Here is a 22,039-nt window from a genome sequence, read left to right as displayed (position 1 = left end):
CTGTTGGCATCTTTCTTTAAATACTCTTTTCCCTTTACATCTCTGCTGCTTCTCCACCCGGTTTCATTGTTTGTTTGTTTGTTTGTTTGTTTGTTTTTGATAAAGTTTCATGTTTGTAAAATAAGTTAACTGGAGTGCAAATAGTATGAAAGACCAGCCCGGTGTCATTTCGTTCAGTAGTGCAAGTCATTCCGCAGGACAGTCTGCTTCAAAAAGTGTGTTCCGGCACAAACTTGTGGAGCCTTTTTGAGGTTATTGAAACATACAGAAAACCTGAAGGAGCCTGTTTCAAATGGGAAGGTCATTAGGAGAAAAAGCAGAATGTTCCCTTGTCCTCCATTTTCGCTGATGAAAATAGTCTTCGCAAAAATGACTGCACTGGTGACTTTAAAGGAATAAAGAATTGTGTTGCTTTCATCTGTCTCGTAGCGATTCAAGTTACAGAAGACATCATAGTAATAAGGAAAATGTGGCAGCTGCAAAGTTTGTCTGCCTTTATCACCCAAACTTCTCTTTCCTTTCATAGATCCTTTGTCATTTTTGTGCAACCCTGACCTATAAGGAATGCATGACTTTGGTTTGAGAAGATAAAACTGGTATCATTTTCCAAATCCTTTTAAGAATACGGATTAGCGCTTAGGACCTTTTAAAATGCTTGGCAGCCCCACAAGATTTTCTGCAAGGTGCATGGGGATGCCAATGGGTTTGTGACAAGGTTCCATTGACTTAGGCAACCCCCCCCCCCAGACAGACAGAGAGAATATACTTTGATTTTCATTTGTTGGCTTATCTGATTCTTATTTGCTGGCTCTCTGATTCTTTGAAATTGTACTTAATTTTCATCTGTTCACTGAACTCATCTTAGAATGCATGAGGCGGTCATAAAAATGAATGAGATGGCCCCACTGACTGTCACCCACTGTGGCCAACCCCATGTTTCCCCCCAAGGAAAACCTCATTATTTGGCCAGTGTGTGAAGGGGTCCTATATAAATTATGTACACACTGGCCCAACAAGTGGATTGTGTGGTGTCCAGAGTAGCCCTCCATATTCTTTACACACACACACACACACACACTTCAAATAAATTAGTGTTGAAAGTATTTCCTTTAAAAAACAATATCCACAAGTGCACCAACCTCAAGTGCCTGGTAGCTAGACTTTACAGCTTCTTACACATGAAGGGACGTGGGTGGCACTGTGGGTTAAACCACAGAGCCTAGGGCTTGCTGATCAGAAGGTCAGTGGTTCAAATCCCCACGACGGGGTGAGCTCCCGTTGCTCGGTCCCAGCTCATCCCAACCTAGCAGTTCAAAAGCATGTCAAAGTGCAAGTAGATAAATAGGTCCTGCTACAGTGGGAAGGTAAACAGTGTTTCCGTGTGCTGCTCTGGTTCTCCAGAAGTGGCTTTGTCATGCTGGCCACATGACCTGGAAGCTGTATACCAGCTCCCTCGGCCAGTAATGCGAGATGAGCGCCGCAACCTCAGAGTCGGTCATGACTGGACCTATTGGACAAGGATCCCTTTACCTTTACACTTGAATTAAAACTCAGAGGAGGAAAACTTCCCCCTATTGGGTTCTTCATATTAAGGAAGCGTGAAGCGCTTGGAAGGCTGCAGGGCACTGGATTAATGATTAATGGAAAAGAAAGCACACTCACTGCCCATAACCAGCGCACTATGATAAGGTCAGCTAAACTCCACACCATCCAAAATCTTGAAGTACCGGTAATTCAAAAGCACCCTGCAAATGAAGCAGAAGAGCAAATGCCTCTTCCACATGGGAAGGAAACCTTTGAGAAATTTGGGGCACTGGCTTCAGCAGAGCACTCACTGCAATAGGGGTTATTTTGCTATATATGTGGAGCGGGACGTGGGTGGTGCTGTGGTCTAAACCACAGAGCCTAGGGCTTGCCGATCAGAAGGTCAGCGGTTTGAATCCCCACTGGCCACATGACCCGGAAGCTGTCTGCAGACAAACGCCAGTAAAGCGAGATGAGCACCGCTACGCCAGAGTTGTCTATGACTGAACTTAACTGTCAGCGGTCCCTTTACCTTTATATATGCGGGTGCATTGTAGGAATTGGCACCTCTGAGTGCAATTTAAGTAAGTGCAGCTGCCCTTATTTTAAAGTCATGTGAATCGCAGAAACTTCCCCCATTTCATCATGCAATTGATTCTTCCACAAATCCCCACTGGCAGCCCCGTGAATTTCAGCAGGCAAATGTGTAGGCACTTATTGGGATTTGATCCCATACAAGGCCAGAGCTGCAGTCACTGGCGTAGGAAGCCACTCGGGCACCTAGAGCGGCAAACATGATGCACACCTGGGGGCGGGGCGCCGCTACATAGTGCGCATGCGCAGCATTGCTACGTATGATGCATTGCCGCATGCATCACTAGGTACGGTGCATGTGTTGCTATGTGGCGCGCATGCGCAGCATCGCTATGCACAACGCATCAATGCGTCGTACATAGCGACGCTACACATGCACGCTATGTAGCGGGGTGCCGGCGCTGCCGCTCGCGCTGTTCCCGAAAAGATGGAGCTGGGAGCAGCGGGTGGGCGGGAGGTGACACTTCTCACTGCCAGCCTCCAGCCTCCCGGTAAAAAGCCTTGCTCGGTGCGGCGGCGGCTGGCTTGCTCGCTCACCTACTCAGCACACTTTGCTTCTTCCTTCCTGCTGGGTGGAGCTGAGGGGTGGGCCAGGAAGGAAGAAGGAAAGTCCACGCCGGCTGAGCAGGTGAGCGAGCAAGCCAGCCGCCGCCGCACCGAGCGAGGCTTTTTACCGGGCGACGGAGCTCGGCTTGGGAGTCATGGGGGGCAATGTCACCCCCTTCTGGGTGGCACCTGGGGCAGCCCACCCCCAACACACCCCCTTGCTACGCCCCTGGCTGCAGCCAAAGCTTAAATCAACTGTAAACCACTATCAGTGCACGATACTCCTGCAAAAGGAGCTGTGTAAAATGCAATTCTGAGACAAGGTAGGAGGTTTCCAAAGTAGTTTTTAGCAACTTCATAACAATGCAATTCATATTTAGGGAAAGACATGACGATCAGTTAAAATACTGGGTTGCTTTTGTAAAGCACATACAGCCTACGCTATATTTGGACTGAAATCTATGGATGTAATCTTGATTCATAGAACCCATGGGAATTGTGATAGAACCCTGAATGTACTAAAACATGGCAGTCTGCATCTGTGTTGCAAGATGGTGTCAGTTGAACTGAGCTCCCACCAGATTTGTCTTTTGGATTTATGTTGGTTTCAAATATAGATACGTGAGAAATGTCTTGCCTCATTGCTTATTTGCAATTTAATGACATTGGTATTTCATATTTGATATATTTGTGTCTAATTCTACATTTAATGTATCATAACCAGCATAGATGTAACAATAACTTATTTTGTATTACTTATATCAACAGCTGGTTCAAAAATATTGGTGAAAGATCCTAGGCCAGCTTTGGGAACACCAAGTCCTAAATTAAATGGTGAGTAACTTACTTACTTACTTACTTACTTACATTATTATTATTATTATTATTATTATTATTATTATTATTATTATTATTTAAAAAAAACCCTTACTGACTAGGCAGTTCAGAAACAGAACAGAAAAGATTTGCACAACATATTAGGATTGCAGCCTGAGAGGATATTAGCCTGCTGTTGATATTTCATTGCCGAACAAGCATGAGACAAAAACATGAGATATTTTGTCAAAAAGGAATGATGCAGTGTTGGAATAATTCTGTTTTTGCTCTTCACATAAATGGCAGCCTCCCAGTTTAGTAGGATGTGTTCAGCTACCATTCATCTATCTTTTCCAAGATGTGATGTTGCATGGGTTGCAAAGTCATTTCTCAGCTGCCTCAAAATAACAGTGCTGTTCAGAACTGATATACATAGGTTCTGTTGATAGCAGAACTCGTACTACTTTCAAACTATTCCATTGACAAATCAGCAGTTGAATTTGTCCATACTATGTTTCAATATCTCACTGCCGCAGTCTCTACATTAAGGAGAGGGAAGGTGGTACTGTATTTTGGAAGAATCAGACTTACTGTCTCCACCCGCCTCCCCCACCCCCCACTTCAATCCATTCAGATGTTACTGCATTAAACCTAAATTCAGATAAAAAGTCTCCTTGTTTCTTCCTTTTGGGAAAACAGCCTCATTATCCACTGTTGTCAAATGTGATCCTGCAATACATGTTTGCAAACTTTAGTAGTGTTGAAGGCAATTAAGTTAAGGAATAAAATTCGCTCCTCTATTTCAGGGTTTTTCCATATGTGCATTTTTGCAAATTTCTAGGACATGATGTATGCTTTCTCGGTATAGTAAAAAAAAAACATAAGGAAAATGTATATAGCATATGGATTATAAAGACAATTTTTGAAGCTTTATTGAACTACTGCTAAAAGCTTTCAGTAAAAGGGAACATTAGAAGAATGAATCAGTGATGGCAGTTCCTGTAAACCCCCTTCCAGCCCAGCTGTGTCCTTACCTGCCCAACACCTGATGTCATGTATGATGCCAGATGAAGAGCAGGTCACCATGGGTTTGACCAAAATGGTATTGCAGGCCAAATGTGGAGGGGTAACAGGCCTAATTAGAGAAGCTTGCCTGGTGCTTTTATTATGTGTCTTTAGGCACCAGGTGAAAATGCAGTCATACCTTGGTTTTCGAACAGCTTAGTTCTCAAACGTTTTGGCTCCTGAATGCTGCAAGGCCATATTCTGGAAACATCTGATGTGCCATAGTTGTTTGGTTATGTTGTACGAATGCCTCTTTATTTCACTTACGATTTCCTCACCTTTCTGCCATTCCGAAGAGCCCCCAGCCCCTCCCACAGAATGCCTCCCTCTGAGGAAGGACTGCTTGACCTTTGTCAAAGGTTAAGGGTTCCTTCCTTAGAGGGAGCATTCTGGATTTCATTGCAGATTTTTAAAGCCCAAATCAACTAAAATTGGATATACATACTTAAAAATGAAATGAAGTACCCTCATTGCAGTGGAACATAAAATATGGAACATTGTTTTACTGGATCTCTAGATTTTTATTTTTCTTATTCTGCAGTTATTGGTGTGCCCCGAATGATTTTTTAATGCTTCTTCCACATCTTCAAATCCAAGTGTGAGGTTATATTCTTCTGTTGAAATTTAAAATCCTACCTTAGTGAAACAAGTGAATCCATTGATTCTGCTTTGCATTAGAGCTTAGTTCAACATTCTGCACCTCCATCTATAATAATCAACACTCATTTATTCCAAAAAGATTCCTTGGTAAGTTTTAAGACTGTGAGAAATGACTAGAATGCACTTTAAAAAGCCTTACCTAAGGAACATTTGTGTGTGGTATACCCCAAAGAGTAAGTTAAAAACCATTATGAAGTTTTAACTCTATTCTAAGTGGTCCTAAATAATTCACATACTTTAAATACAGCAAAGTTGCACACCTATGGGCACCTAGAGTGCTTGGAATAAGTTGCACTGAAGCAGGTTGAAGCAAGGGAACCTAGGCCAGAAAGCATACATATTGTTATGAGTTGGGTTGGTGGTGGTGCTAGGCTGTATGCTTGAGCACCTTCTAATACCTGGATGCAGCACAGATTCAACTCCTGGAACAGCCAGGCTAGCTTCCTGGTGAGGTAATGGTCCTCTAAGTATGGGCCATTAAAGTAACAAAGGAAGTGGCTCTGCGCCAGACAGAAAATGGATGCCGTCATCGTCGTCCCCTTTGAACTTGCTGGTAGTCAGAAAGACAAAGGCAGAGTTGGGAGCTCAGTTATGTGAAGCTGGAAGCTGGCAGGCTGAAGGCTGGGCAGCTGGGAGACAGAGCTATTCCTGATTTCTATTCAAAACCCCTACATACCTTGGGGGCTGCTGAAAACCTGTATGTCCTGAGGGAAGACAGAAGATAGGGAACTCACGCCAGGCAGCACATATACAATCAGCTTCCAGTCGGCAGGGGGAAGACTCTGTCTGTTTTTGTTTTGTATAATGTATTTGTTGTCGTGTTTAAATTGTAAACCACATTGTATGCCTTGGCAGGAAGGTGACGTATAAAACCAATGAATAAGTGAGTAAGTATAGGATCACAGCATAACTTGTGTAAAAGTTGAATTCCGCAAGACTTGCTTCAAGGAAAGCAGGAACAGGTTGGGCTGCACCTGGTTTAGAAAAGTAGCATTTAAGTTTTAAAATACAGGATCATAAGCTCAGTTGGTTAGAGCATGTTGCTGTTAAGACAAAGCTTGGAGGTTCGATCCCCATCTAAAGGCAAATGTAGTATAAACACTGACAACTGGGAAACACTGGCCTGCGAGCACTCCAGTTGGAGAACAGCCTTTACCAAAGGTGTCGTGGGCTTTGAAGAAACTCGATCTCAGGACGCAAGAGAGAAACGTGCTAAGAGGAAGGCATGCTTGGCAAATCCACACGGTGATCAACTTCCGCCTGGAAACCAATGTCCCCACTGTGGAAGGACGTGTGGATCCAGAATTGGCTTCCACAGTCACGTACGGACCTATTGTTAAAACCGTGCTTATGGAAGACAATCTTACTCGGCTATGAGTGATCGCCAAAGAAGAAGGGACACCTGCATATTTCTGCATTGTAGGGAGTTGGACTACATGATCCTCAGTGTCCCTTCCCAAGTAATGAGCTAGCACTGAGATCTGGATGTTATATGAGATTATGAAATAAGCTCCATCAGCTAAGGATTGCTTCAGTCCACATTTCATTGCAGACCTACCCTGTTCAGACTTCCTGAGCTATGCATGAACTGAAACACTTCTCCAAATTTTGCAGTGCTATTCTCCAACCCACAAATGAGTGCATAAAAATGTGTATATTACAGGAACGTTATGTGTAACAATGCATATATTAGTGAAAATAACATCGTATATAGGGAAGTTGCTTGTAAAACGTAGCATAGCTGCCAAGTTATCCCTTTTTAAAAGGGATTTTCCCTTATGCTGAATAGGCTTCCTCGCGAGAAAAGGGAAAACTTGGCAGCTATGAAACGTAGGAGAAATTTGTGGGACAAACTGGACATGGAGGAAGGGGTCAGTTTTCTTCATTTGCATAAATAACCCCATGGTCTTGGGATAAGCCAACAGGCGCAAAGTCAGCCAAGACTGTTGCTATGGCAACATCCCACTGCCATCTATATAAGTGATCAAGGAGGACTTTAAAAAAATGAATCACAAACTCATGTTAGACTGGAAAAAGGAGAAACTGAAATCGACATGTTTAGCAACCCGACCACGAGTTTACTACTCACTCAATCTTCCAAAAATGTATGTTATTTAAAGGTATAGCATCATATGTATACTCATTCATGTTGTTTTTTGTAATACATGTAAAGGGAAATCAGTTAAGCAGTCGATGTGGCTACTGATCAATGATCAATGTGGTATATAGTATGTACTTTCAGGTGAGACATAAATGCTCAGAATATCTCTGTGGATGGTGGACATATGGAATCACATGGAATGATATTTTGGCTTCTAAAAGTTCTCCTTTAATTTCTTCCCACATGTTAATAATTTGTGGATATGGTAATTAATTGAGAAACAATGCTCTCTTTTCTTTATGGTTTCTGTGAAGTCCCACATATGACCTGAGCATGCACATGCCACAACTTTTGCACCCTACAAGGACAGGGGTGCCTCTGCACCTCCATTTGGTAATGGGATTTCCCACTGTTTAAGGACTGGAGTATGTACAAACTACCCAGAGCAAATTTTGGGTAGGGGCACTGCTGGGGAGAGGAATGATTTCTGATGAATAGATTCTGTTAGTAGAATGGCACCTGCTGGATTTCATCCTCTCTATATAATTCGTCTACATGCAGGCATAAAAAGTTGGTTAAAATCTTGTCTTTGGACTGCATCATTTCAATGTGCATGTAACATTTATTATTAGAGTTTTCCATTAGGACAGGTGCAGTTAAGGCTAGCTCACAGATGCTTTCTCAAGCACCATTGCTGTGCATTAGGTATATATGGGCTAGGTTCTGTGATGATCATAAATATAATTTCCAATAACAAAAAAAATAAAAATTGAAGAGGCGAGATAATGAGCATCTATTCTCATTTTAACCTGAGTCATTGCAACCCAAATATGGCTATGTTCATTAACGTTTTGGATGTTTTCCCCGCTGCAGTTCCTGACGATGTGTTTGCCCAGAATTATATATGGAAAGGCTCCTACAATTACAAAGGCAAAAAGCAACCCATGACCTTGACAGTTACAAATTTCAATGCAACGTCAGGAAGAGTGAACGCGACACTCACCAACAGCAACATGGAGCTGCTACTTTCAGGTAAGGTAATGGAAATAGCAATGGCCTCATTATTTCTCAATCCAGTCCCCCCCCCCCTGCAAACTTAGTGAAGCTTACTTCTGAGTAGGCGCATACAGGAATTCGCTATCAAGTATGGCTGAACTGTACCCAGTATTTTTTAAAACATAATAATAATAATAATAATAATAATAATAATAATAATAATAATAATAGTTTATTATTTATACCCCGCCCATCTGGCCGGGTTCCCCCAGCCACTCTGGGCGGCTTCCAACAAAACAGAAATTCTAAAATACAGAAATCCATCAAACATTAAAAGCTTCCCTAAACAGGGCTGCCTTGAGCTGCCTTCTAAAGGTCTGGAAATTGTTGTTCTCTTTGACCTCTAGTGGGAGGGCATTCCACAGGGTGGGTGCCACTACCGAGAAGGCCCTCTGCCTGGTTCCCTGTAACTTGGCTTCTCGTAGTGAGGGAACCGCCAGAAGGCCCTCGGAGCTGGACCTCAGTGTCCGGGCAGAACGATGGGGGTGGAGACGCTCCTTCAGGTATACCGGAACGAGGCCGTTTAGGGCTTTAAAGGTCAACACCAATAACAATAAATAAAAAACATGTCCTTTATGGAGTGATATAGAGGAAGAGAGACAATTATGTTAGTCAATGAGTTGCTTCAGATTATATTTTGGTTTTTTGCAAAGATAATATAACACACAGCAGTTCTAGTCACATGGAAGTTAGGATGGCCTGAATTGGCTCTACCTTGATCATGGAGATCCTCTTGCGGGACACATCCCTGTCCATTGGATGTTAGTAGGGACTGAGCCATTATTGGGGCAAACTCTGCCCTGTGGAACTCCATGCCAGTAGCATTTCAGCAAGAACTGCCCCACCTTCATTCAGATGTATTCTGAAAACTGCATTGTTTGCTTTAAAAAAAATGAGCTATATTTTTATCGACACTTTCTTAATTTTATTACGGTATTTGTATGTTGTATGTACCACCCAGACATACTTTTATGAAGCACAGTCTATAAACATTTCAGTCAATCAATAAATCGTGTCCTCCTCCCAGAGAGCACACATTGGGGTGAGATCATCAAGACTGACGTCACTGCTGTTGTGGGTGGGAGCGATTGGATAGCCACAACAACCCGATTGTTGTCCCTCAGTTGCTGGGGTAATTCTGGCCAATGGGATTATTTCATGCATTAACCAAGGGACCTTTATATACCGCTGTGCGTTGCGTTGAGTTTCCTCTTAGCGCCTCATGCATCGGATCACACTCCCACCCTCCCTATATTTAGGGTTCATTATGACCTTGCTATGCCCTCATAGGTCGTCTGTTTGGGACAGGGGCCTGGTAGGAATTTTCCCATTTGGCTGATTGGCTGGTGCCACTTGGGTTTCACCTGACGCGTTGCAAATCATCACTACTTTGTAAGGTTTTGGTGGTGGTTAGGCATTGGTTCAATGTGGAGGGGAGGGGAGGTTGTCACACCTGCCCCTTCAATGCTCAAAAGGTATTCCGTTAAAGGAATCCAGGGGCTCACCTTGCTTTTGTCCGATCCCTTTCCAGGGGTTAGGGCCATGCCAGAGCCCCTGGGAGCATTTGGGGTGAGCTTGAGTCTGAACCTGGTCCAATGCTCCCCCAGGATGTTTTCCCTTACTGACCTCTGCCAGAGTCCAGTCGTCAGTGCTGCCCTGCCAAGTCAGGTGCAGCTATTCAGGAACCAATGCCTAAGCAAACGACTCATGATCTGCAATCAATAAAGTTGTTGCCAAAATTATGTCAATAACCTTAAACTAAATTCTGTGTCAATTGTGTCTTTATTTATTGAGAGAGGTCTTGGGATCTTAACACGCAAATATGCTTGCACATAGGTTTTTTACTACGCAGGCATCTCTGCCAATCCAGTGCTATGCAGGTTGTAAGGTTTGTGCTAGCGGTGCTGTCCCGCTCCCCCGCTCTTATGTGTGGAGAATGACAGAATAGGGCTGATATTAATGTAAATGTGCAGGGAGCAACAGTGGCTGGCTCCTTATAAGAGTCCATTTACTCCTAGCCATCCTTGCTAGCGTCTGCAGTAGCGCTCCATCATAATTTGCCAGGCAAAGTAATCCAAGGAATTTATCAGAGAAGATAATTCATTCATCATGCTAAAACCTGTCAGTTTAACTTCATCTTTTAATATTTTCCTGAGCCCAGTAATTCTTTGGCAGCGAAAGGAGACAGCTGGCAATAGCTGGGTGTGTGCTGCCTCTTGGCTGATCAGGCTTAGACACGGATAATAATTTAAACCATCGGAACACAATGTAGACTTAAGGCCTGACCAACTTTTCACATTGATTTCAGTGGGACATAAAATGTACCTTAACTTAATCTGGATCCAGCCCAGAGTGTATTCTCTGTCACTCCATTGCCCAAACGTCTGCTAGCCTTTGGATAATAGAGCCAAGGGAAAGAGCAGCGAGGAAAGGGGGAATCAGGGCAGGATTGTCCCCGGTTTCTGCCCAGACCTCAATGATAGAGGCTATTTCTTGAGATTAAGGAAGAGGTCTTTACTGAGGCAGAGAACAGATGGTGAGTGTACAAATGGTCATAGCATAGGGGAGAAGCTGTCTGCTCCCAGAGATGGGAGTGCTGCTGGTGTCTAGGCTGTGCACGTCCCCCACTACTAGCAATGAGCTGATGCCCTCTCCAGATTCCCTTGCCGTGTTGCATGCCAAGGCACCCGAGCCACAAAGTTCCCAGGAGAACAATAAATCACACTGATACGGAGTATTTTGGTTTATGGGTTCAAATAGACCACAACTTTATTGGTTACAGGTGGGAGCGGTTTGGCTTTGGCATTGGGGTGAAGCCAGTCTATACTCTTGCCCGCCTGCAGGGAGTCCACAGAAGGGTAAACCACCTATAAGGGGTACCCTATAACTTACATCAGATAGTGGCACCACCCCAAAGGGTCCCTGTAGGGGCTGTGACATGGCCCTAAACCAATTAAGGCCTGGGGGCTGGATCCGACCCAATCGCCTTCTATATTCAACCCGCGGACGGTCCAGGAATCAGCATGTTATTACATGAGTAGAATGTGTGCTTTTATTTAAAATGCATCTCTGGGTTATTTGTGGGGCATAGGAATTCGTTCATGTTTTTCCTTCAAAATATAGCCTGCCCCCCCCACAAGGTCTGAGGGATAGTGGACCAGCCCCCTGCTGAAAAAGTTTGCTGACTGCTGCCTAGCCCATGCCCATGCCCAGGCTTTGGACCCTGGATCCCTTTAACAGGATACCCTTATTGAGGAGGGGCAGGCGAAGACAACAATCTCCCCTCCAACCAAATGAAGGCTTACCCAATGCCTAACCTCACAAAAGTTGTGACAATTGCTACTAGGCAAGCGAAAACTAAACAGCCGGTGCCAATTTGCCAAGTGGAAAAAATCCTACCCGGTCCCAACAACATGGCGACCAACAACTGCCACAGCAAGGTCATATCAGAGCAAAGCATGAGAAGAGGGTGGGTGGATAGGGGGATCGACAAAGAGGCAAGGAAGAGGGAGCTGGCCGGCTACACTGAGATTAAATGGCCCGTGGCCACACCCAACCTGGCAGCAGATTGGCTGGGGCTGTCCCCAGCACAGATGACGCAGCCAGGGAGGCAGCATACCTCCCCCTATGCCGGAAAACTGTTGAGGTTTGGCTGACTGGCTGCAACACCATACACCAGATAAAAGGTGAACAGACTTCTTTTCCCTGGCAAGAAAGAGGGGAGCCATATCCTGAGAGGGGGAAGTGAACACCTACGGCCTCAGTTTCCTAATATCAGCCCCCTCCCCCACCGCCATCCTGTTCCTCGCTGTCATCTTCCTCTTCTGTCTGTTTCAGCCTGCTGCTCCTCTCCTGAGCCTGGCAATGCCTCGGGACTCATGAGAGGGATGAATAAGTGGCCAATATCTCACACTGCTAATCTGAATGTATAATTATTCTAACAGATATTTTTTTTCTAGTCCATTGTTAACTATCTGAGCAAAATGTAAATCGTTGACCTTCACATCTTGCCTGTGTGATTGTAAGGACTTCCTGTGGGAAACTTGAGGGTATTTCTTTTAGCTCAAATTACTTACAAGTGGCACAGATCAACTACTTTTATATTTTACAGGGGTGTATAAAAGCCAAGAAGCCCGTTTAATGCTCCATATATATCTCATTAAAGCACCACCCCATACTTCTGTGAACAAACTGGAGGAGGAAAAATGGGCTATGGATGGCTTTGTGAGTATAGTTCCAGCAAAATCCAATACTTTCTTAATAGGAAATGATGGCTTGTGCATGAGACCAGAAAAAAAAGACATTTTAGAAATGAAAGTTTAATTAGCAATGCTGAAAAATGGGATCATGCAGACGGATGCTGACAGGGCAAGAACAAACGTTGGTGCTAGAATGTAGTGGCATTCGGAAAGGTCTGGGGGGAAATGCCACTGACTGGTTTCAAAGGTAGAATTATTCTTAAATAGTACTTACAGTTTGAGCAGGCACTTGTTAATTTCTTTGAAAAACACGTCTGCATCAACACTTTATTGTAAGAGCATGAGATGCTTTCCTGTTCATTTGTTTTGCATTTTTACACCGAAAGTAAGCTGCTTTATCCATAGCAGCCCAATGGAGTAAGTGGTTTGTAGGAATACAGAACGATCCTATTGCCTGGAACTTACCTTCAGGAAGGGCATAAGCACAACCCAGAATTAGGCAGTGTGTTGCATGGGAGCCATGGGCCAGAAGCAGCCATAGCATCACAGTCTGTGGTGGCAGAAGATGCCAAAAGTGTTGTATTGAGTGCGGTGATACTTCATGGGACCCTTGAGCAAGCTGCCTTATATCAAGTCAGATCATTGGTCCATTTACCTCAGTATTGGCATCACTAACTGGCAGTGATTCTCCAGATGTTGGGAGCACAAATTGTTCCTTTTACAATCGGTGAAATATATTCTATCTATAAGGACAAAACCTAGATTTGTTACAATGGCAACACTCAGTATGGACAGCAAGCAAAAACCTGCATCTTCTAGTTTTTTTCCAATCTGAAATCAACATGGCTGCATTTCTAGGTATACATTAGCACAGGAAAATTCATAGGTGTGTTTTTTTAGCAGCAGTGTAGCTAAGCAAAGCAAAGGTGTGATATCATGATTTTCCTGCCCCTATTCTAGTAGGGGTGAGGACCCAAAACAATGGATTCATGTTAAACAAAAAGGGGGGATTCCAACTAAATGTTGGGAAGAACTTTCTGACAGTAAGAGCTGTTCAACAGTGGAACAGACTCCCTCATACTGGAGCTTCTGACATCTTTTTATATTATGGGGGGGGGAGACAATTTGGACTGCAGTAGTGGCACTGGGACAGAGAGGCTCTATACATTTGCACCTGTGCTGATTCCCCAACTTTAATCTTTGGTAAATGGAATCAGTTCTTCCCTATCAATTATGGGGAACATAATTGTGGCCCTCCAGATGTTGTTGGACTCCATGAGACCCAGCCAGTATGGCCAATGGCCAAGGCTTAGGAGAGTTCAGCTATATCTGGTGGGCCACACATTGCCCACCCCTGCTTTAAGGAATGGCCTGGGGGGGGGGCTTTAAAAAACAGATCACATGAAGACATCAGTGAGCAGCTGTCACTTCCAGCTCTAGCAGTGTACAGTGTACATTGAATGTGATTGTTTAGCTGCTGCTGTGCACTGCATGGGCCAGAATCAGCAATAGCATCACTGGAGTCTCCTTCTTTGGAGGTCTTTAAGCAGAGGCTTGACAGCCATCTGTCAGGAATGCTTTGATGGTGTTTCCTGCTTGGCAGGGGGTTGGATTGGATGGCCCTTGTGGTCTCTTCCAACTCTATGATTCTATGCTCTGTGCACACTGGATTGCAATGGATGCAAAAGCCAATGATGGCTTATAAAGGAGGCATGCTGAAGTCCAACCTAAGTCTGCTGCTCTAACTGGTGCAAAAGTCATTGCCCATGGCAGTTATGCACCACCAGGTGCTTGTCCATCATTGAGCACCTGTTGACACCTACTTAAATCCCTTTCAGTACAGTGGTACCTCGGTTTATGAACACAATTGGTTCCGGAAGTCTGTTCATAAACTGAAGCGAACTTTCCCATTGAAAGTAATGGGAAGTGGATTAATTTGTTCCAGACAGGTCCATGGAGTACTCAACCTGAAGCGTACTTAAACCGAAGCATGGGTGTAATTGGTTCCGGAAGTCTGTTCATAAACTGAAGCGTTCATAAACTGAAGCGAACTTTCCCATTGAAAGTAATGGAAAGTGAATTAATCCGTTCCAGATGGGTCCGCGGCGTTCGTAAACCGAAAATTCGTAAACCGAGGTGTTCATAAACCGAGGTTCCACTGTAATAAATGTGCACTAGGTGTTTTGAAAGATAAACATGTGTGTCTCTCTCTGTATACTAAAATCAATTTTAGATAACATATCGACTAGGTTTTTTTTGGGGGGGGGCTTCAGATATTTTATTTATAACTTGTTGGTGGTAGTTCTTTGTGACAAATGTACATAGCAACCATAGTGAAATAAATATTTTCCCTAGTCTCTTTTACTGATAGTAATCTCAGATTTTAATAAAATAACAATACATTTGAAGGCAATTCAGACACAAAGATTTATAACGGCCCACATATTCTCTTAGCTCAACTACTTCCTGCCTGGAAAATCTATTTCCAAGGAGCTGAATGGTTTAAGTGCCCAAACCTAATCTCCTTCTTAATGTTTAACCAATGTATGCATATCCACTTTACTTCTCTTCTTTTTAAAAATCCCTTTAGGTTTCCGCCGAGCCTGATGGTGCTACCTATGTTTTTCAAGGATTTATCCAGGGTAAAGATTATGGGCAATTTGGACTTCAAAGACTAGGTAACCAGTATGCATTTATATTGTGACTCTTTAAAACCTGGGCAATCATTTGGGATTCATGTGTGAAATGAGGAGCGGGACCTCAGGTTTCATGGATCAATTGGCTCTGTGTGCATAAAGCTGCATGATTGAGAACCCCATATAACTCCATATCCCCTGATTTCAGGGTGAGAATGTGCATGTCTGCATTTACATGTTTGTAGATTCTATGCACACGTAGCCTATCAACATGTGGAGTCTGGTGGTGGTGGGGAATGGTGACAGGATCCTGGTCTCCCCTTTGCACATCGACTACATAGGGATTCCGAATGACTGAATATGGCTCTAGTTCTCTTGTCCTCAATAAAAAATGATTGCATCTGCTGGAGTGCTGAAATATGACTTTAAATTACCTGCATTCTAAATATAGCTAATACTGGGTATGTCTACAGTCACCTTAGCCACAGGAAGCTTGGACTATGCTGATTTGAACTGCTGCCAACCTCTGGTGTGTACATGTGCTGATTTTAGTCCTGGGCACACCATCTTTACAAATCGTTCTGATTTTGGTTAGAGATAGCATGCCAACAGAAGCCAAATACTAGATAAGGGTGGTTCACAATGGGCTATGGACAGCTAAAGTAAAGAAACTGTTCCCCACACGGGTGACACAATTTGATGCTTCTGCGCATGTGCAAAAAGCGATTTAGTGTTTCTGTGCATGTGCGCGCGCTGAACCCAGAAGTAACCCTGGGACTTCTGGGTTCGATGCATCCACAACCTGAAAAGAAGCAACCCGCAGCGGATGTAACATGAGGTATGACTGTATATCATTAAATGTTTCCCCTTTGGGGGCAGTAGAATTCCGTTTAGCCCAACCTGTGCAGTTTTACAAGAGGAATTAGTTGCTGTAATCCCTTTTAAGTAGCTTGGTCACTTTCTACTATGATAATCTTATCTGGAGGCGAAAATATGTTCTTATAGTTCCTAGGGACGATCAATTTCTCATTTTTATTGTTAATATAAAGGGGGCGAATAACTTCTCAAATGTAAGCTGAGGCAATTTATTTAGTCTTGTAAATATTAAAGAACCGGGTTGGACAGTTCTCTATCCTAAATATATTTCTACACCAGCTTGTTTGTATCTGATCTGACCTTAAAAAAAGGAGGAAAAACAGTGAAAGCAGACATTCCTTACCCACTAGCAAGTTACTGTAAGGAGCCCATGTAATAAGGACAGTTATTTCTTTCACATTGTTGGGAAGAGGAACATTACTGTATGTTTACAGCAGAAACTGGTGTTTATGCCTAGCAACATTTCATGTGCTGTTGTAATAATAATAATAATAATAATAATAATAATAATAATAATAATAATAATAATTTGTATCCCGCTCTCCCCTGCCAGAGCTGGGCTCAGAGCAGCTAACATCATATTAATATCACAATATGGGATCTTCAGGATGTTGTTATTAGCAGACCGTAGTTGTAGAACTCATGACCATCAATTTCTCTAGTTTTTACTGTTTTACTCCATGGTAGAGTGATTTTTTGGAATGCGAAGCATGCCAGTGGATAACAGAAATAATTGTGCCTCTGTGTTTTCTTCAAGGACTCAACATGTCTGAAGGTTCAAATTCGTCAAATCAACCACATGGTACAAACAGCAGTTCAGTGGCTATTGCTATTCTTGTGCCTTTCTTTGCCCTTATATTAGCAGGATTTGGGTTTTACCTTTATAAACAAAGGTGAGTATGAATGTAAACTCTCTCTCTTTGTATGTGCGTTTGCTGCATGGAGTTTAGAGCTGGGAGTTTAAGGCAGATTCCACTATGTAGGTCTCAGTGCTTACCTGGAAGAAGGGAAGGTGAGCAAGAGATGTGTTAATAGGGCAATTCCACTCTACATGCTTTTAGTTTAATGGTCCTATGCTGGGCATTCATTATATCTTCTTCCCATTTCAGGACTTGCCACCAGTCTACTGTTCTCTAACACATACCAATGGGAAGAGGAAAATGCTGGCCCCCCCTTTAGCTGTTGAGCATATCTTAGCATCAGTAAATGCTTCCTGATGTCCTTTCTTGTAACTTGAAGCCATTGGTCCAAGTCCTACCTCCCGGAGCAGGAGAAAACAAGCTTGCTCCATCTTCCATCGAACAGCCCTTTAGATATCTCCTCCCAGTTTCCTGTTATTCAGGCTAAACAAACCCAACTCCCTCAACTGTTCCTCATACGACACACATTCCAGCTTGTCGATATCATTAAATTGTGGTGCCTGGAATTGGACATAGTACTAGCCTGACCAAGAGCGGTTCTACAGTATTACGTTCCTTGATTGTGACACACTGTATCACCATTGACTCATTTTAAGCTTGTAGTCTACTAAGATACTCTACATCCACAGCATTCCCCACCAAGCTTGTAACACTTGTTAAAAAAAAGAAATGAGATTCATCTGGCATGCCTTGTTCTTGAGAAACCCATGCTGGGTCTTAGTAATTACAGCATCCTTTCCTAAAATGCTCAAAGACCGACTGTTCAGTTATCTGTTCTAGGGCCCTTAATGGTATCGACAACACAAATCTTTGTGATGAGACCCAGTTTCAAAACCTTAGTATTCCTACCCAAGCAGATGAAAAAGGCCTTGAAGAAATCAAAGGCAGTAGCAATATTTGCCCTGGATGGCTCTGGCCCATCTTAACTATTATCATTAAATTGAATTATTTACTGCCTGTAGACCCCATTATTCTATTCAAGATAAATTAAGAGCTCTCTTGAAAAACATTCAGTCTAGTGCATGCATATACTAACCTCATTTAAGAACTGTCAGGGGTGCTTGATAGGCAAGGTTATTGTCTTACATTATACCTTTACTTGCTCTATTTAAATTGTTGTTGTAAATTATTCTCTCGAAGAGAGGAACAAGGTTATTCAAATTTCTCGGCAACTCAGGACAGAGCAATAAAAAAGGGATGCTGTGTACTTCACATATTGCCTATATTTTGCTTTTGACATTTACAGTATTGTGGCTCATATTTCTTGTATAATTTATCTTACATCCCTCATAGTTTACCAGCTTGTAAGTGCTTAGAAAAGTCCTATGCCCGTTATATTTTATTATGGAGAGATGTTCCACAGTTGTCATTGGCAATTTATTCATTATCAAGTTATGCTGACAATTGTAGACTTCTTTCAGGCATCCAGTCTGTTGCCCTCTATTGAATTTACACCTTGCCTCGGAAAAAAGCAAGTTTTAAATTCTTTCTTTTTTTGTCTGCCTTCCTTAACAGAACTGCGCCTAAAACCCAGTATACAGGATGCTCTGTACATGAAAATAACAATGGGCAAGCTGCTTTTGAAAACCCCATGTATGACACGAATGCAAAGTCCGTCGAGGGGAAGGCTGTACGATTCGATCCCAACTTGAACACAGTCTGCACAATGGTATAACATTGCGACGGCTTGACTTCAGAGATGTGAGAATTGAAACACAGCACCACAGTGCACACATCGTTCACTGGTGTAAAACAAAAACAAAAATGAAATTAAAGCACACTTTTCAGGATTTCCGGGGTCACCTTCTCCTGAGGACGAGACAGAGAGACAAGAGAGGATTTCTTTTCTCTTTTTTTCCCCTTTTCTTTTTCCTTTCATAAACTGGAAAAAAACAACACTATATTGACTTCATGGTTACCGTGGAGTGTTTTACAGAAAATGTGCTGCACTCTATGAGTGCTTACTCACAGTTTATTTGCTTTTTTTTTAAAAAAGGAGATTATTCTAAAAGAAAAAAATTAAAAAATAAATAAAACATATTTGCATATATTGGAGGAGCATCCACTATCAGTACTTCTGTGCTTTATAAACTATGCTAGAGGGACTGGGTTTAAAAGAACAAAACAAATGATATATGGTAGAAATTAAGAGTTATATTTACAGGAAGGAGCAAGAGTCATGAGCTACATCATTCCCCCAACAGTTAGAATTTGGTCCCATTCTCTCAACTGTACCTCCCTTTAAAGGACATCACACGGCTCACACCCTGTACCTATGAAATTCCAAGATTATGTCACGGCCATTGAAAGGCTTGAGCTTGCTAAGTGCAACCTATTATTTCTGTGCCACGATGGGATAATTAAGTGTCACGTTCTCAGGTTCTTTTGTTTCATGAATTTAAATCCCTTGCTCCATTTCTGCCTCCATTGTTCTTCATGCTAACATCTCCTGCTACAGTGGGCTACAAGGAGCTGCTGCATTTTTCTTCCTCTTCACAGGTTGGCATTTCCTTTCCCAACAGCCTCACCAATCCGACAGCAGTATAAAAAGAGTTGGGACACACTGTACTACTTAACAATTTAGGTTCCGTAATGCTGCAGTACTCATTGTTTTAGAAGACAATTTGTGAAAATAGCCAATTAACACACTTTTTTACCCTAGCAACCCCAGTTTCTCCTCTCTCTCTTTTTTTTTGAAATTTTCACACAAGAAGAACAACAGATTACAACACCACACACCTAAATGCTAAAGGATATTAAGCATTAAAATTCAGATCCTTTGAAATTGTGTGTTTCAGCAGTGTTACAGGTCCTGCTTCCACTCTGCGTTAAATGCTAAACACAGTGACTGCAGTGATTACAAGATGCACTTTGATCCGTTAATGTCTTTATCGCTTTGATGCACCAAAGGAGCAATCTTGTTCTCTGGGTCTTCCCAATATAGGAGGGCACAATGATGTGCATGGATCTGTCCTCTCATTGAAAATAAAGGGAAATCCTACAAGAGCAGAACCCACATGTCTGCACTGGGACCTTCATTAGTTGATTGGGATTATTTTACAGTACATTATTTGTTTCATTGTAGTAGGCTGTGCCAATAAATAATGTATTTGGGCAGGTGTATACTAAAATCTTTGCCAAAGCCGTGCCAGGCATTTCTATGTCTTCAAATGGTTATGCCAGCACAAATCTTTTAAATACAGATTATGTAAAACAATTCACATAGCAAAAAATACTGGGATTGAAATTGGCCTTGTAGTTTTCCGTTTGTGTCATTCCAATTTCCTTGTGATCATTAATTTACAGCACACTGGTAGAAGTTTCCTACTGAATTCAACAGGTTTTGGTTTTAAGTCCCAACAAATCCTGCCTCGTTCTAATTTGGGAAGTTTGTATTTGTTTTGGAATATCAATCAGTATTCATGTTTGCAAGACAAATCCTATTCAGTTACGATTTGTTCTGTTGCAACAGTGCAATGTAAATAAGGGTACAGGAAGCAAAATAATCGGTTCCTTCGAATCCCACTTTCTTCTAAGTTGGGTTTAAGTCATCACATGCCCATTTCACTTTCAGAGAAAGGAATGCAATTTTAGTTTTGATTATAGTTTTGTAACTGAATTATGAAATGACAGTCTGAGTAATTCCCATGTCATATTTCATTGTCTTCCTTTTATAGCATGAAACCATTTTGGAGTCATCAATGCTGTACATTAGCTGGTGTGAATTATTTGGTACTATTGTCTCTTCCCAGACGTGAATAACTCTGTGAAAAATCAAAGTTTTTTTTTTATTATAAAAAACAACAACATTATAGAGAGTGCCTACCAAAAACAAACAAACCATCTCCCCTCCCCTCCTGCCCCAAATCCATCATTGTACCCCGGATTGCTGCTTGAATTTCTATGGTGTTTGATGAATTTCTTATAAACCATTTTACAGCCTTTTTGTTTTCAGAATTCATACAGTTTTGTCCAGAAACTGTCTTCTACTAAAAGAATGCCATTTTTATATTTTATACCATCACTTTGTTATTTATTCTTGTTTATTCAAATGATTGCAATAATGATGATTCACTCATTAATGTTAAGGTTAATACATTTGAGATCTTGTTTAAAATCTTGTTTCTTCTGCAACTGGCTACTCCTCTTATATTAATGCATACACTTTTGTAAAGAAGTCTATTTTTATGGAAAAAAGGGGATTTGTAAAAGTATGATGTAAATTTTCAGTGCAATGTAAAAAAAATAAAAATGGATAATTGCTTTTGTAACACTGAGTATCCTTTACAGTAGAAGATTTGGAATCGTTCCAGCCTTGGAGAATAATGGAATTCCACATGCAGATTTGACCATTTTGCACTCCCCTCCCCAGAGGCTCAAGTTGTGCAGTTCACAAGCAAGGAAGGAAAGCAAAGATAACAGACCTAAGTTCAAAGTAGTAAGAATTGATGCAGTTACCCACTTTGGTTTAAACTAACCATTTTGTCCTAGTTAGGACGACACGGCAAACCACTATTAGTTGAAAGTGGAAGCTCGTGCATACAACTTTGCAGCTTTGCTGGAGTAGCAGAGGCAGGGGCGAACCACAAGCACTCATTCAGCTAGCACTATGCCTAATTCAAGAAAGTGAATAGGTTATTCTCAAAGCAGGAAAGCAGGACAAAATTGAAAGCCTTACTCACAAAACCTCATGGGTCAATCTTGCCTCTGGCTAATCTAACATGTCCACCCTGCTTCGTATTGTTGACAACCCTCCAGTGTTCAGTCAGGAGTCTCTCAACCTTACCTAGAAGTGCCAGGAATTGCCTTCCTCGCAATGTTTCCCCACTGTGCTATGGCCCCTACCTTGTCAAGGGGTTCTTTTTTTAATTCAGTTTGGCAATAAAAGAAACGTCAGACATGCACCTTAACAGGCTTCATTTGATATAATGAGAATACACAGCTCACATCATAGAGAATTAGAAATCTTGTGGCCCACTTTTTTTGAGTTGCTATGAAATCCACTCCCGAGCAATGGAGACACTCCTGGCAGTGCCGTAAGATGAT

At 42.2% G+C, this 22,039-nt stretch overlaps 1 protein-coding gene across 3 annotated transcripts in view; it reads left to right on the top strand.

Annotated features, from left to right (window-relative positions):
- CSMD3 (CUB and Sushi multiple domains 3) overlaps positions 1 to 21,264 on the top strand; it is a 567,595-nt gene extending 546,331 nt beyond the window's left edge. For 2 of the 3 annotated variants that reach the window (XM_088675845.1, XM_088675844.1), the window contains 6 exons: positions 3,433 to 3,498; positions 8,180 to 8,338; positions 12,474 to 12,586; positions 15,152 to 15,239; positions 16,831 to 16,966; positions 18,509 to 21,264. In XM_088675845.1, the coding sequence (XP_088531971.1) occupies positions 3,433 to 3,498; positions 8,180 to 8,338; positions 12,474 to 12,586; positions 15,152 to 15,239; positions 16,831 to 16,966; positions 18,509 to 18,668 (722 nt within the window). In that variant the 3' untranslated portion in view covers positions 18,669 to 21,264. The remainder of the gene's footprint in view (positions 1 to 3,432; positions 3,499 to 8,179; positions 8,339 to 12,473; positions 12,587 to 15,151; positions 15,240 to 16,830; positions 16,967 to 18,508) is intronic. The other variant, XM_060277658.2, reaches the window with a different exon arrangement.
- Positions 21,265 to 22,039: the final 775 nt, after the last annotated feature.

Source organism: Zootoca vivipara, chromosome 8, assembly GCF_965207765.1.
Source record: "Zootoca vivipara chromosome 8, rZooViv2.hap1.1, whole genome shotgun sequence".
NCBI classification, from domain to species: Eukaryota; Metazoa; Chordata; class Lepidosauria; order Squamata; family Lacertidae; genus Zootoca; species Zootoca vivipara.
This window is presented reverse-complemented; position numbering and strand designations above follow the sequence as displayed.